We start from the raw sequence: 17,038 nt of genomic DNA, 5'->3' as shown, positions 1-17,038 counted from the left end.
AAATGCACCAAGTGATTGACAACACCTGCAGTAGTTTGTTTTGTTTTTTGATTGTAATGTTATGTATTTCCTTTGAAGTCTATTGGTGGGGCTGACCAGTGGTCAGAGGGAAAATTAGACCTGGGTCAAGCCTCTGGGCTAAACTCTGTCTGCTTGCTACTCACCATACATGTTGTGAAGTGCAGGAGGTTACTGGAAGGAATGACATTAGAGCGGAGTAATGAGTAAAAGACACACGCACGCTCGCACGCTCGCACACTCGCCCCAAGAAATTGTTCCCATGTGTTGCAGACCTCTGTGATTCAGTGAGGCTGCGTGAGTGCAACAAATAATTTCTTATGTTTCAAACGCTATCACCAAAGGGCTCGTGGACACAGATGTGGAAGAAACACGCAGTGGGGTGGGGGGGGGGTGAAACCGATCGCTCTGTTGACGAACGTAGACGTAGTCTCTCTGGTTCCTTCCTGCTTTTTGTGTGGTTGTGTCCCCACACGGCACGGAGGACTGCCAGACAATACACGTCACAGTTCTTTTACGACTTTGAGGGAATTAGAGGCAACTTACGGTCAACCGTGGCGTCATTCAATATGTGGGAGCGCGTAAGGAACGGGCAGCTGACTCCAGTGGAAACCTCTCACCGTTGGGCCTGAGGTGTATTTCCACTCACAGGAGGTTTCAGCAGGACTGCGTCTCTCACGTGTTGTGCTTTGTGGTTGCAATCAAGAGGCTGTGGGCCTTCACCTCCCAGCCACCGAGGCCACCGGTGCCTTCATCTAACACTCCCGCCCAGTGGGGTCGTGGCGGGGGTCTTTACACGGACTGCCAGCGATGTTTCTCCTGCGTCCGCAGCCACTTCATCATTTCTCCCCCTAATTGGCTCCTGGGATATAAATAGACACGTGTATCCATCACGAGACTGATTTACTTGCTTCACTTACAAGGTTAATGCAGCCCCAACGGACCCCGGGGAGGCATCGTGTTGCCTTTTTGTTTTTTGTTTTTCCTGGAAGCGACTTCAGCATCAGGAAAATAGGAAAACTGACAAATAACGGACAAATTCCACCCTTGGATAAAATGCTTTTCCCCAAACACCTTGTATTTTTTTTTTTTTTTTCCCCCTGCTTTTAACATGCAGCCTCAGAAAGGACACTTGTTATTTTGAACAGCACATTCTTTATACTGTACGGGCAGGTGGCTGTATTTGACCCATGCTGGCTCACATGCAGCCATAAAACCGCAGTGACGCAAAGGAAAGAGCAACATCATTTGCCTTAGAAGGGGAGATATTTAACCCTTGCCTGTAGATTCATGGGCTTCTTGAAGACAACCAGGCAGAGACTGCATGTACCTGCGTGTGACGTCTGGGACAATAGAGTTCCCCAGTAAAGTCACCCAAGGAAATGTATTATTAAAGATAAATGAACACAATGCATTCCTGTGACAGTGAAATTCGGTGCACGGGCACATCTGGAATCACATCCTGAAAAAACAGGACATTAGGAATATATACATATATATTCAAATTTGTCTTATGCAGACATTAAGGGTAGAAAAAAAAGGTTGGCTTGGACGAAGTCTTCCTTTCTTTCTCTATGAAAATAACAGCAGTTCCACGTAATTGAAGAGAATGAGTCTCTGAGAAATCCACATTTGTCTCCACGCCGTTGTGAATAACAACACGTGGGAACGTCAAATCAATGAGGCTGCCGTCTATTCCGCTTTGTCTATTCAATTGTGTTACATCAGCAGCCCTCTGTCTGTGTGTGTGTGTGTGTGTGTGTGTGTGTGTCTCTTAGTTTTTAATCAAACCTCAACTCTCAGTGTGCTTTATTATTACAGTAGTTTCACATTGAATGCTATTTTTTCTTCTTCTCATTGTCCCTCTAATTGAGGAAATGGACGTTTTATTGTTTCAGTTTTTATCATCAGAAATGTATCATCACTACAGAAAAGTACATTGAGGTAAAATATTGGCAAAGACATGACAAAATGCTCTCCGGATTAGCAGTTCAAGCAGTGTTGGCTAACCGGCGCTTCAAACCAAGATGCCCCAATTCCATGACGTGCTGTTTCCATGACCTAATTGCCTATGTTTGTTGGGTGTCCAATTGACCTAAAATAGAGGACACACGTGGGATTTTCTCAGCTGCAATCCAATTCGCCATTACGCCCCCATGCTAGCCATGTTCCTTCTCTGGTCTGAAAATATCCCACGTCTGCATGAAGGTCGCGCGTGTGAATATGCATATCTATCAAATTCCGTTTTGACATTTTCAATGGCCAGGTGAGGAGGAGTAGGAGGAGGAAGACGATAAGAGCCTCCTGTCATATCGACCCTCCAGCGTTTTCTTTGCCGGCAACAACTACGTCCCAGGGCAGACGGCCGAAGAGCCCGTGCAGCGGGCTCAAAACCACCTGAGATAGAAAAGGTCAAGGAGGAGAAGATGCCTTAGCCTCTCACATTGCAACAACGCTTTACAGTTTTCACTTGACAAATTCTTGAGCAAACGTACTCCATCAGACCGCACCCACACAGAGAATAATACACGACTTTGAAGATGTGCTTCTTGCAAAGTTTCAAATCTTTTATTTTCAACATGCACTGCCAGTCAAAAGTCGTGTCTTCTCTGTTGACGTTGCACTTTCTCACCCAAGGCATCAAAACTATATGAACACACATGTAGGACACAATGAAAGAGTAAAATAACTCAAACATGTTTTCTATTTAAATTCTTCAGAATAGCCTCCTTTCATTAAAAGCATATTCAGAGGGTTATTTTTGTTTTCATTTGCTGCATAATTACATATATCTTGCTCATATACAGATGTGATGTCTTCAGTTTCTACCTGCAGCGTCGGGTTAGGGTGGGTTAGGGTGGGTTAGGGTTAGGGTTAGGGTGGGTTAGGGTTAGGGTTAGGGTGGGTTAGGGTGGGTTAGGGTTAGGGTGGGTTAGGGTGGGTTAGGGTGGGTTAGGGTTAGGGTTAGGGTGGTGTCCATGCAACTCATTTCAAAGTGTGACGTGTGCAATGCTTTTGAGGGCCATCATGTTCTTCCTTTTGTTTCATCATTTCAAATAGAGAACTGATTTTAGTAGGAACACTAGAGCAATGCAACCGGCACCCTGTGGTCTTACTTGAGAGAAGGAAGTCAGCCCACTGGTGTCTCACAGTGCATTAGAGCCCGTTAAACATCCGGCACTGATGATGATGCCTGACAAACAAGACCCTCTTGGAAATATCGCCTTGTCGAATAAACGGACTTAATGATAGAGCCGTAAAGCCGCGCAATCAGCGTCTGCTTCCTGTCCTAAAACGGTTTGTGAGGCCTGACTTCATGGTTCCTCAGCTCCTTGAGACAGCTGGCTGGCTGGATTGTGTTGAACGGTTTCCATTACCAATCTCTGTCGTCCACCAACTCACACAAACATCAATAATTAGGCTGATTAGGGTTAGGTAGATGAGGTCGTGGTGGGTATGCCACACGCTTCTTCAGCTGGGTTCGTCCAAAGTAAGAATCCTTTCATAGACCCCCCCCCCCCCCCGCCCCCGCCTCTATAGTTAATTCTGTGTGTAATTAAAATTGTTCATTTTAATTGCTCCCGTGATGTATTTGTCATTCTGATTATCATTAATCTTAATATATAATTTTTTGGCTGTGATTGATTTGATCGCTTGTGAACGACAACGGGCCTGATTGCAGGAGGGCCGGTTCTGCAGGGCCGCGGCCAGAATTTCACCTGCTTGCATGCAATCGCATGGAAGTGTGAGACAACACTGTTGTGTGCACAGGCAGGCGTGCGTGTTGTGCGTGTGCGTGTCCGTGTGCGCGCGTGCGTGCGCTTGTTTGTGTGAAAGTCTCATGTCGTACGAGGCCACCCCTGTCAGATGGTGTGCGCGCTGTGGAAGCGAGTCTGTGTCACACTGTGTTCCTGTCTCAGCAGATTAGAGCTGAACCTCTGTGACGATGCAGCCAACACAGTGACATCCAGGAGAACCTACAGCAGCCGTCCACACAGACAGCCTGCTCACGTACCATTTGCACAAATCACACAAAGAGCTTTCCGTGGGGACAAGGGTGGGAGGGGATGTACTGCCATCGATCTGGAAGACATGGTCAATTAAAATTCTTTTTTTTTTTTTTTTAAACACAAACAGCTAACCGGTCACTATCATTGCAGCGACTCAGTGCGTTCATACATGTAGAGGTGGTGGGAACAACTTGCTGCAGTCAAGCTGCATCAGAATGTATGTACATTAGACTGAGCGGTCGTTTTATGACTTTTGTTATTTATTTATTTTGAATGATTCAACCTTTATTTACCAGGCAAGCGATACAGAAGTGCAGCCTGAAATAAAAGCAAGATGAACCTAATAGAGTGGCAGTAATTCATTGGTTGTGGCAACAGCTGACAGTTGCAGTCATAAACGCACCTCACCTTTGGTTTGCAAATGCATTGCTGATAGAAAAAAATAAATAAATACATTTAATATAACTTCTAATCTGCCATCTTATTTTTCAGCCTCGTGTGATTCATTCTCAAGACTCAAGAGATTTTTAACCCTCTGTTTACAGCCCCCACTGAAAAGAAGCTTGCGGGTTTGGAAAGCAACGAACCCAAGGCAGCAGTGAGACAATTGCGAGGGTGGAACCTCTTGTGAGTGCCCTTTGTGACATCACAAAGGGCTGATTTTTTTTTTTTTGGCCGTGCAAAAATCAGAGGACACCAAACGAATATATTCATGCTTTGCTTTTAATCACTTAATAGAAAAAAGTATTTGAGATTTATCTTTGACCACAATATACAATATAGTCTAATACCATACATTGTGTGAGACATTGAATAACCCACCCACAACACCTGGTGGATTTGGAACATGTTATTGACAGTCAAAACAAACAAACAAACAAAAACAAACAGAATACAAAGAAAAACAGAACAAAACAAAAATAAACAACCCATCCCTCATGCAGATAGTGCTAAATCTGGCTAACCATTTGGACACAACTAGGACCAACAAAAAAGCTCGAACAGAGATAAACAAGTCAATACTGACACCTTTGAATATCAAAACTGCCAACAAGTCTGGCCGAACAGAGTTTCACACGTTTGCACAATCACTTACATAAGATTGTATGTTGCTGCTAAGTCTCAGCTGTTCAGTCAGTGCCGGGCTTATTGTCGCATGCTATCGATAGTGTCTCGGTGTTATCTACGATTACATGAAGTGCACTACGTGTTTAAAAAGAGACCGCGGCCTCGTGTGTGTCAGTTCCAAACCTGTATCTGCGTTCAAATGCCGGGCTGAGAAGCGCGGGCGGCGCCGAGCCGCTGAGGAGGAAGCGCCGATCTTCTCGTGTTCCTCACTCAGCGAGCTGGGCACGCGTCCCACGCCCAAGCCTGACACGTCCTCTGCGTCGGCCCTCGGGTACCAAATTGTTGCCGTCAGATGAAAAACCTTGGAGCTCCGTCGGAATAACAGAAACAGAATCCAGCAGAGAGTCCGATGGCGTTTGTTCGTTCTGAGCCGCGAGCGACAGGAGAACCCCGGGTATTGAGATGGGATGCGGTAAATGTTTTTTTTTGGTTTATGAATCATAAGCTCATTGCAAAAGTTGACTCAATTTCTTGTAGATGAGATTCCATGACCCCAAAAAAAAAAGCCACTTAAAACCTAAAAACACAAAGAAGGCATTAGAGTTGGAAGGTTTTTGACGTGACAGCAACAATGTGTCTCTTTAGCTGCTGCTCTGTTGGGCACTCAAAACTTTGTGCGAATATATACTTAGATATATCTATATATACTGTGTAAAAAACAAAAACAACCCAATATATAATACATATATAAAAAGACTCCAATCCGGAGTCTCCTACACATTAGACACCACCACTTCCAGGTAATGCAAGTGCATATAAATTAAAATAGATTTTACACTGAACCAGTATTTCTTATTTACAGGCTTAAAGATTAGAATAAATACACACTGTTATAAACAGCAAAAAGGACTAACTTGAGCTCCTAGCAACAAACAGTAGAGACAAAGGGGCGGAATGATGGGGGGGGGGGGCTGGGGGGTGGAGGGGGTAAGGCCTAATGAGGAGTTCAACACACGCGTGCAGAAGAAACACACCCGCATAGAAAAACCTTCCACACGCACACGATGCACACAGACGATTGCCACTTAAGCATGCTGGAGTGAAACCGGATGAAGTACCTTTTCGAGTGTATCAGTAAACCACTATATATATTTATATATTTATAAAAAAAACAAACAAACAGATGGATGGATGGATGTGGTCACAGATGCAATGAGGCCATCTGCAAAAAGCAAAAGAAACAAAAAACCAAACCAAAGGTGTGGAAGCCACAGAAGTCTGCAAATCCTTTCCAAACCATATTTCAGAGGTATTTCTTTTCTTTTTGGTTCTGTCCTACCAAAAATAAAAACGGCCGTCCTGGTAACCTGATACAGTGAAAGGGGGAGGGGTGGGCTGGAGTGGGGGGGGACTTCAATTGACGTCATTGAATGAGCAGCTGCTGCGCATGGGGGACTTTTTCTTTTTTTTCTTTCTTTTTTTTTTTCCATCAGCAGGAAGAAATGGGCGGCCTGATTGTTTTTAGGGGGTTGTGTCTTTGGAGGCCCAGAATGCTTTGCAAACTATGTGAAGAGTTGTGCTGATGAGTGTGCGAGCCGCCTTTCATCATCTGCTCTGCGCCTGATTGCAGAAGGGCAGGGGGGGGGGGGGCATTACATCAGGCAGGTCTGGAGGGTCAGCAGTGCCCAGTTCTATCGAACAGGATTATGAAGACTGCAGCATACCTGTGGGCTAAAAATAGATTCACCGCCACCGTGCGTTACGGCCTCGGCAGACTTTACTACTACCCCCCCCCCCCTTCCTTTACATCAGGGTGGTATGGTTGGAGCCTCACCCAGCAGCGGTTTCACACCAAAGCAAGAAACCCAAGGGGGGGGGGGGGCAGAGATGACGGCGATCAAGTCTTTCACCAGCAGGAGTAATGAGACCGTTTGTGGGGATTCTAAATGTGAACATCTTGCATGAAAAGTCACGTTTTGGTGTGGAAGTGCGCGGCAGCCGCGGCACGATCTGCAGACCTTGATGCAAAATAACAGCAGGCCTTTTACTTTGCCGCGAAGGTGACATTCAGTGAGCGACACAGACGCTGACGGACACATAACAGTAGCCATGAGAGGTTGAGGTGAATGACTGGTAATGTGCGTCTGACGGGGGGGTGGGGTGGGTGGGGGGGGGGGGGGAGGTTTTTGTCGAGTTTTGTAATGAGTTTGTCAACGTTTGTTTGGATTTCTCTATTGCCCAATACATGGAAGACTCTTCGTTATCAGAACATACAAAAAGGATTTTGCTCATTCGTATAAGAAAACGAAAGGAAAGTAATTCACAGACATACTAGAGTGTTCAATAAATAAAAAACTATTATAAAGACAATAGTAAAAAAGGCACACAAAAGTCTTTTGACAAATGGTACAGGATAAAAGTAAACACCTTCTCTCGCTATACAAATGTTTCTCCGTCAGTAGAACTTCCTCTATGCTACTTCTAGATTGTATCATATCTGTAAAAAAAAAGACAAAGTCTTAAGGTACAAAACATCTCTCAGTAGTGTCGCTGTCCGTTTAAAGCCAGTCCAGGAAAGAAATCATTTCCCCGAGCTGGCAGGAAAAAAAACCCCGAAACAAAAGAGAAAAATCCTTCCGTCTCCGCCTTCAGTCGCCTTCGTCTCTCGCGCCCAGACCAAAATGTTCGCAGTGAGTGATTTCCTGAGAACTCTGAAGCCGCTCCGCTGAAACTGTCCGCCCTACGTCTGGCTTCAAACGCCCCAGTGCAAGGCGTCCCCCGTCCGGGACGAGAAACTTAAGCCCTCGCCTTTGTGGGCTTATGTAAAAAGCACAGCTGCAAGAGGATCTCCCTCTTTGTTTCCAAAAAACAAACCCTTTGAGACGGCCCGACGCTGGGAGCCCTTATGTGTCTGTGGGCGAGGCCTCGTGCGTCACGATCTCTATGGCCGTGGTGGGCTCGGCCATGCCGCCCTCGTCCCGCTCCCGCATGTCCAGATAGTCGAGCGGAGGAGATCGCGAGTCCCCCAGACTATCCTCCTCCTCCTCCTCCTCCTCCTCCTCCTCCTCTTCTAACTCCTCATCTTCCTCCTCCTCCTCCTCCTCCTCCTCGCCGTCCTTCTCGATCCCATCCAGGTCCTCCTCCTCCAGAGTCAGTTCAAACTGGAACTTCTCTCCGCCGCCCTGGCCCCCCGTGCCCCCGCCGTGTCCGTGCGTGCTCTGCTCGTAGAAGGGCGGGGACGGGCTCTGCGGGATCATGCTCTGGTACCAGTTCCTGTTGTCCTCCAGGGTGTCCAGGATGTCCTGGGCGTCAGGGTGGACCAGGTCGGCCCAGGTCTCCCACAGCGGGTGCACGATGTAGTCGATGAAGCCCACCTTTGAAGGGAGGGAGGAGATGGAAGATTCATCATCGTCATCATCATCATCATCATCATCATCGTCATCATCATCATCATCATCATCATCATCACCAGGATTGCAACTTTCCTTTTTTTTCTTTAAACATCTATCCATCTATCTATCTATCTATCTATCTATCTATCTATCTATCTATCTATCTATCTATCTATCTATCTATCTATCTATCTATCCATCCATCCATCCATCCATCCATCCATCCATCCATCCATCCATCCATCCATCTATCTATCTATCCATCCATCCATCCATCCATCCATCTATCTATCTATCTATCCATCTATCCATCCATCCATCTATCTATCATCAGTAGCATCAGTACAGCTCAGTTCAACACACAAGCAAACCGCACAACAATGTAAAAACATCCGTAGGGCATCACAGGTGCTTATAAGCCATAATAAACATCCCAACATTGTGCATATACTAAATACACAATAAGCAACGAGTAGAAGAATGGCTTAAAAGCAGAGATACATATAAATAAATGAATGAATAAATACAAATGAGTGATTCAGCTCTCATGAGTCTGATGGACGAGGGCAGAAAGCACTGCATGGCTCTGTTTCTCCTGAATGTGAGTGATCTGTATGTGTGGCCTGGGGGGAGGGGCATATATTGGCTGTGAAGTGTGTCTGCGTGTGTGTGTGTGTGTGTGTTGTTGAGCTCCTGGCATTACCTGGCTCTTCTCCACAGAGGCGGTGTGCTTGTCACACATGGGGCTGATCTCCATGCCCCTCTCCCTCTCTCGGTCCCCCTGGTGGAAGAACTCGTCCATTATCCGGTCGGTCCACTGGCGGTAGAGCTCCAGGGACTTGGTGGGGTTGCTCAGGTCAGCGCAGTGCACCATGTTCCTCAGCACCTGCGCGTGGTGGAGAAAGGCTCTTTTAGAACGCGTGGAAAGTGGGTATCGATGGTTGCTCCGATGTTGGGCCGGTTCATGAGCGGCCCGCTTGATTCCCTCAAACCAGGCGGCTCGGGGCCAATGAGAAGATGGATGAGGTGGGGAAAGGGGAGGGGGCGGGGGCAGAGGTCAGACACGGAGGAGGGTAACTAACGATCATTGGCCGAGCAAGCCGGCAACACCATTGATCCGATGCTATTATGGGCTGGCGAAGGAGGAGGAGCGGGGGGGTGGCGCCCAGGCAAAGCTCACGGTGAACGCAGCCATTTAAGAAAAGACAAAATAGAGAAACAGAACCTACTTGTATCCTGTCAGTGTAGTTGTCCAGCAGCAGCACCCCCGAGCTGGTCACCTTCTTGGTCTCCACCATCGTCTTCAGATCGGCCAGCAGGCTCATGTGCTTGGACATGTCCGTGGCTAGAACCTAGAGGAGAAGGAGGGAGGAATGAGACGCTTCAACAACAACAATAATAATAATAATAATAATAATAATAATAAAGACAATGAAAACAACAATTACAATAACAGAATTTATTTATAGAACGTTTAACATCAAATAGATTATCTCAAAGAACTTTTCAGTGGTTCTAAGAGGACGAAGAAGCATTGAAAAAGTTTTGAAAAAAATCTAAAAAGGCATTTTTCAGCGATGTGGCCGGGTGGAAGGAATCACCAGCAGACACAAAAAGGAGAGAAGAAGAAGAAGAAGAAGAAGAAGAAGAAGAAGGATCTCACCATGTCAATGACCATCTTCCGCAGCGACTGCCGCTGCTTCTTGGTGAGGTTCTGGAAGATGTCGCAGTTGTCCTCCTGCAGGAGCTTGAAGCCCACAGCCAAGTGGTGATTCTCCAGCACCGACTCGTCGTTGTACATCAACGCCAGCTCAGAGTCTGCAGGGGGCAGAACAAAGAAAATAGAGAGAAAAATTGAATGTTTCAGTCGTTGTTTGGAATCAGGTGCCATTTCATTCTTCTTTTTTTTTTTTTTCTTGTTGCAGAACATGTGGACTCACTGGTATTGATGAGGAACTGGTTTGACACCCCGGGGTGGTCGACGTCATGGATCGCCGCTGCAAAGATGGCAGCCAGGATCTCAAGATCTGTGAAGACGGCCTGGGAGAGAGAGAGGAGGCGGAGCTGTTAAAATGGATATTAATAGCTTCAGCACGGAGACAAACACTGAAAAACCGCTAATTACCAGACAGCACCATGAGACATATTGGACAAGGCAATTTTCCCCACACTCTATACGTGTTTATTTTTTATTTCTTTTTGGAAGCTCGAGTTGACGGCGGGGCCGTCTCTCCCGGAAACGTCTCCGCGCCGACTGCCCGCTCCACAAAGATAAAAGATGACTGTGGCGGAGGAGTGACTCGTGATCTGAGAACCAGGGCGTCCTGACCTGAGTGCGCAGTGTCTTTTCCAGCCACTGCTGCTTCTTAAGGAGAGCGGTGAGAAAGACTGTGCAGGGGAGGGGCGAAAAGATAAAAAACACCCCCCAAAAAAAGAAAAAAAACACCCAACCCCAAAACGTGTGACACGCAGGGCCGATTATACACCAGGGAGAGCAAGAATAGAAGCTCTCCTGGCGGGGGGGGGGGAGGAGGAGGGAAGACACCGTTGAATGGAAGGACGTGGCGCTCCCGGGAACGTGGCGTGATGTCAGAGCTTCGCCCCCCAATTTGCTTTCCCCTCATTTTCTTTGGGCGAGCGTGCCGAGCGAGAGGTGGAGGAGGTGCTAGAGGGGCCGTTCCTCTTTACCGGCAGATTACATCACTCAGCGAGGCCCCGGCGCGCAAGAGGGGACAAAACAAACGCTTTCAAGGTACAGGAGAAAAGAACTTACATCCAGGGCCGGAGTTGAGAGGAGGATGTGCGTGGACTGAGCCACGTCGGCGGCGTGCAGGCTGTTGTGATAGGCCACGTCCGAGTGGTAGTGGTCCTCCAGGGTCATCATGTAGGCCACAAACGTGTCGGCCGGGATCTTAAAGGTCTTCAGCAGGTCTCGCTCCTGGTGAGACGTGAACCAGCGGCAGGCCAGATTAGTATGGGAAACAATGATGGTTGCTGCTAATACAAAGCAGGTTGGACACCTGCGGGAGGTGTCCCATGTGACTCGTACCCAGAGGTGGGAAGTCATCAAGCACAAATACTTTGTTGTGCTATTTTTCAGGTATCTGTACTTTACTTGAGTATTCATTTTTCTGATGACTGTTCAATTTTACTCACTACATTTGTACAAATATCTGTTCCTTGTACTGCAATTTTTGCAAAATGACCAACAAATGTATTGTTTTATTAATGGCAAATAATATTTGCCTTTACTTTTTACTGAAGCACATTTCAGAACCTGCAGTTCCTTTTCTTACTTTCACTTCAGTAAAGGAGTTGAATCAGCACTTTTACTTTCACCACAGTATTTTTTCACACAAGTATTCAAGCACAGAATGTGAAGACTTCCTCCGCTCGTACCTGGAAGATGGCGTACATGATGCAGGTCAGGGGCCGGTTGTGCGAGTACTCGGACACGGTGAAGATGTTCAGGCCCCACTTGTTGAGGTCCTCCAGCTCCTTGGACAGCAGCTCCTCCTTGTCGGTCTTGACGCCGAAGCGCGAGATGCTGCTGCTGGAGAGCGAGGGCCCGTGGGAGACCTTCTTCACCCCGCTGATCTGAGTCATCAGCTGCTGCTTCTGCTGCTGCTGCTGCTGCTGCTGCTGCTGCTGCTGCTGCTGCTTCTTCTTCTCGCGCGTCTTCGACGTCGGCGAGGGGATCTCCACCTCGTTCTGCTTGTCTGGGGGGGGGTGAGAAGGAAGAGGGGGAGCGTCGATGAGGACCGACTTCCAGCCTTGTACAGTGAAGTCGATCTGCCTCTGCTTGTGCGAGCAGAGCCAGGTTGCACGAGGGGAGGTTTCCTGGGAGGCTTATGTTTTCCCCTCATTCACTCATGGTCCTTTTCCCCCTGTGGTCCTCTCTTAATTCACGCTGCCTGTCATCTAACGGAAATCTCCTCCTCCATCAGCCCCCCCTTTTTCTCCCAGCAGGCCGTTCATCTCTCATGTAATGTCCCGTCCTCTTTGTTCTTAAACATCAGTCCATCGACGGACTGAGTGCTGGGTTAAACATCTCTTTGATGATTTTAGCAGACGCCTTTAGATGTTTTAAGGTCTTTTTTTTGTTTATTTCCAGGCTCCAGCCTCGCATGATTAATCACCATAAAAACAAACAGGACACTTCCTTCCAAAACTTGCTTGGTTATTCCCAGACAGTGACGAGGCGGACCTTTTCAAACCCTTCTCTTTCTGGGTATAAAAACACCGGGTATGAAAACTAATCACATCTGAACTGGCTACACAACGACTAATGTTTTTCTAAGAGAAAAGGGAATTGTCAACATTTGGGCATTTTCTTCATCTAAGGCGGAAGCCTCGCTGGATTCTCCTCCAGTGAGCAACCAGGGACGTGCGCTCTCTGTAATCGCGCTAGAATTGAAGGAAATCCTGCAGGGCCCGGCTATCGGCATGTGCGCGGGACCCGAACTCATCTATCAAGGCTGGGCTCAGCTCATTGCCGGCCTATCAGCCTTCCCCTGTGGAGGGTTATTCAATTACCAGCTGTAATTCAAATAATCACTTTCACTCTCATGCTCTCTCCCTCACACTCATCTCTCTCTCTCTCTCTCTCTCTCTCTCTCCCTCACACTCATCTCTCTCTCTCTCTCTCTCTCTCTCCCTCTCTCTCCCTCACACTCATCTCTCTCTCCCTCTCTCTCCCTCACACTCATCTCTCTCTCTCTCTCTCTCTCCCTCTCTCTCCCTCACACTCATCTCTCTCTCTCTCTCTCTCTCTCTCTCCCTCACACTCATCTCTCTCTCTCTCTCTCTCTCTCTCCCTCTCTCTCCCTCACACTCATCTCTCTCTCCCTCTCTCTCCCTCACACTCATCTCTCTCTCTCTCTCTCTCTCTCTCTCCCTCTCTCTCCCTCACACTCATCTCTCTCTCCCTCTCTCTCCCTCACACTCATCTCTCTCTCTCTCTCTCTCTCTCCTCCTCTCTCTCCCTCACACTCATCTCTCTCTCTCTCTCTCTCTCTCTCTCTCTCTCTCCTCTCTCTCCCTCACACTCATCTCTCTCTCTCTCTCTCTCTCCCTCTCTCTCTCTCTCCCTCTCTCTCCCTCTCTCCCTCCCCTCAGTCCGCCAGTGGTAATTGAGAACGGGCAATTAAGCGCTCTCAGACATGTGCTGCGTGAGAAACACGGAGAGGAGCAATACATTGCCCTTTAATTTATGAGCAGCCGTCAACTGCACCAGCGCTGCACGCTGTGGTGGGCGTGGAGGAGAGCTGCACGTGTGGACACGTGTGAGTGTGTGGTGTGCACATGTGGGATAGAACTGTAAATAGTTTATGTTGGAGGCGACACACGGTGAAGAACTCATCCCCGGCTAGCTCAAAGCTCTGGTCTCAGTCAGTCACATGACAGCGTTTCCCCTTTTTAACCGTGCCTTCCAAAGATATTCTAATGGATTTGCGGGAAAACACTGATTTCCCCACAAAGACGTGAAGCGACTGAGCCGATCTCACTTCTATGTCCTACTTTTGGAGCAGACTCGAAACCATTGCAATGGAGTCTTTTCATCCTCCTCCTACACACAGTCTCCTGTGAGGCTGATGCAGCCAGGAAGGAGGAAGGAGGAAGGAGGAAGGACGAAGGAGGTAGGTGGAAGTCGGAGGTAGGTGGAAGTCGGAGAAGAGGAAGGAAGATGGAGGTAGCATCTTTAGGGCTATTCCCCCTCTCCTGGCGGTGCGTTAGAAGTCGAAGGGAATTACGATGGCGGCGAGGCCCCACGTGGACGTGCAGGCCCGCTGTTGGCAAACACAGTCGGGAGAAATCTGCTGGGAAATGGCCTCTAACGGGATCCCCCCCCCCCATCCCCCAAATCCCCCGCAAGCCGTTGACACTCTCAAATGACTCATTTTACAGTCACACGTTTGAATATGGGTTTCCGCCGCCCGCGTCTGACGACGACCTGCCGAGAGAGAGAGAGGGAACGAGAAGAGAGAGAGAGAGAGAGAGAGCGAGAGAGAGAGAGAGAGAGCGAGAGAGAGAGAGAGGCAGAGAGAGAGAGAGAGAGAGAGAGAGAGAGAGAGAGAGAGAGGCCGAGTCAGCTGAGGCTGAGCTCCGTCCTCCAGCCTTCCCCCCCCCCCCCCGCCACCCTCCATCCCATTGATGTTTACCGCTGGTACCTTCCTCTGCCGGGAGGGGTGAGCCCTGACGTCTCTATCGCAGAGATAGCCATCTCCGCCCGTCTGGATTCTCGGGGTGGGGGGGGAGGCGGGACAAACAAGGTGTCCCCGCTGACACAGACGCATTTAAGAGGTGATGAGTCACCCGATCGGGCCGCCTGGTCTCCGCCAGTGAAAGGGGGGGGGGTTCCTCCGTACCTCTGTCCTGTCCCCCGCCGCAGTCGCACTCCCTCCTCCCTCCTTCGCTCTATTCCTCTTCCTCCTCTCCCCCCGCCCACCACCTCTCGAGCTCTCTGATCCGGCGGCGAGGAATCCGCCAATAAGCCCCTCCCCCCACACCTCCTATACGCCGATCAGGAAGCCGATTGATTGGTGTCTAAAAACAATCCCAGCGGGCTCTTTGCACATTCCGTCGGTTCATGTCCAGAAACTTGGGCTTCCTCCTCCGCCGCCACCTGAGCCAGACACCCTCCAGCTCTTCATCATTACCATCGTCATCATCGTATTTCAAAATCCCTTGTTTTTTTCCTTCCTCCTCATCCACCTCGGAACACAAGCCGGGCTTCAAACTCACTCTCGCTGGATCAATAGTGCGGTTTGGGTTTCTGCCCCGTGAACATTTTGTACAAGAGCAGTGCCGAGAGTGAGCGGAAGCCACGGTTCGCCTTCTACTCTGGTATTTTCGACCCCCGACAGCATCGGGTGCAAAAAAACCCACTTCCTCTGCTTGTTGCTGAAGCAGCGTGCTGACAAAAGCTGCTTCCCACTCTTCTCACCTTTCTCTCAGAACATTTGAAATTCACGCGTTTGTTGCCTCTTGTCTGCCGCTCATCTTCAACCCGGTGCCAGGGACATGGAGACAAAATGGAATGGCGCAGTGTTTTACGGAACGCCCCCACAAAAACGCTGCTGGAGCAACTTGCACGGCTGAGACGGAGCATCTTCGAGAAACACTGCAGTAAACCCGAGAATCATCCGCGTTTGTGAGCACTGTGCCATCGGTTTTGCTCATTGTATGTTAAATTGTGTCAGACTGTGATGCAATGTGGGCCAGGGGACCACAAGGGTGGATTTGTTGTGTGGGTTGGACTGAACGGAGGCGGGGGGGTGGGGGGGGGGTTCTCTTTACCTAGGAAGGTGTTGGAGATGAATTCTGACACCTGGTTCCCAGACCGACTCATCTCAGACAGGTGCGTCAACTCCCGATTCAGCATCCTCTTGAACTGCAACAGAGAAAGGGGAAGGTTGGTGGGGGGGTTGTGGGGGGAGGGAAAAAAAATGTAGTCAGTTTCCATTGAGGGGAAAACCTGGGAGAAATGATGGCACAGCGTTCTGTGGAAAAGGCAGCGGGAGCCAGAGTCGCTCCGCTGCGGCTCAAGAATGCATGTTTTTATGACGACATAAAATCACTTCCCTTCCACTTTTCCCGCAATAAACGGGGTGCAAATCATTATTGCGTGTTTCCAGCGGGGTGGTGGTGGTGGGGGGGGGCATCACCTTTAAGACTCCCCAATTATTCCTCTCCAACCGAATTCACACTTTTACAACACTCAATTTCATTTATGTGCTCGTTTAGCCGCGGAACTGGCGTCAGTGTGCAAGAATCTCAATGATGTCAACAGGGCCGCATTCTCCCGACGTCCCGCCCCCCTCCGACATTACTGCCAATTTCCCCGGGTTTCCAACTTTTTTTTTTTGTTTGTTTTAAAGGTCTGATGATGTGGGATTTTTTTGACGGAAACATTTTTTTTGTGTTTTTTTGAATGGGTTCGGCGGTCCACGGAGACCCAGGCACTGCAGCAGCAGCAGCAGCAGCAGCAGCAGCAGCAGCTGTTTATGACAGACCAGTGAGTGCGCGTGCACGCGCGTACACAACAACACACGCACACAAACAGACACACAGCTCTGCAGCTCTCAAGATGGAGCCTGAACAACAGAACACCATTCTGTCAGCCCTCCCTCTCCGTGATATCAGCACAATCATCTCTTTTTCTGAGGGTCGCAACTGTAGACTAGCGCCGAAGCTGCACAACAGCCAGAGAATTTCATCCACACGCCGCAACATGGCCTGGATAAAACACTGCGCAGAGAGAGGGTAGCGTTAAAATTAATAAATAAATAAAAGCCGGGTGCGCTATCCCGACCAGCTACGCAAGAAGCAAGAAGCGTCACACACCTTGATGTAACCCCACGACACCGAGAGCAGGTAATTGGCTTCAGGCATTTTGGACCCCGTTTTCTCGTTCCTACACAAAGCCAGAACTGTAATCCGAGTGGGGGAGAGCAGGAGATGAGGGGCGGTCAAAAAAAAAAATAACAGCACAAACAGAGGCAGCAGGCGAGCAGGATTCTTCCAGCGCCGAGAAGGACAAAAAAAATC

At 48.7% G+C, this 17,038-nt stretch overlaps 1 protein-coding gene across 1 annotated transcript; it reads right to left on the bottom strand.

The window, feature by feature from the left end:
* Positions 1-4,733: 4,733 nt before the first annotated feature.
* Positions 4,734-16,990, bottom strand: pde4ba (phosphodiesterase 4B, cAMP-specific a). The gene is made up of 9 exons (XM_076015948.1): positions 16,835-16,990; positions 15,788-15,881; positions 11,888-12,207; positions 11,262-11,426; positions 10,429-10,528; positions 10,152-10,306; positions 9,718-9,840; positions 9,192-9,374; positions 4,734-8,470 (listed from the first exon to the last, which is right to left on the bottom strand). Exons 1-9 carry the CDS (start codon positions 16,880-16,882, stop codon positions 8,000-8,002), a joined length of 1,659 nt encoding a protein of 552 aa, XP_075872063.1. The 5' UTR covers positions 16,883-16,990; the 3' UTR covers positions 4,734-7,999.
* Between the last annotated feature and the right edge of the window lie 48 nt (positions 16,991-17,038).

The sequence above is a fragment of the Nelusetta ayraudi genome, unplaced genomic scaffold (genome assembly GCF_046127955.1).
Source record: "Nelusetta ayraudi isolate G7.1 ecotype Tasmania unplaced genomic scaffold, CSIRO-AGI_Nayr_v1 ptg000204l, whole genome shotgun sequence".
Classification (NCBI taxonomy): Eukaryota; Metazoa; Chordata; class Actinopteri; order Tetraodontiformes; family Monacanthidae; genus Nelusetta; species Nelusetta ayraudi.
The sequence above is the reverse complement of the archived record's forward strand: the minus strand, read 5'-3'. Positions and strand labels throughout refer to the sequence as shown.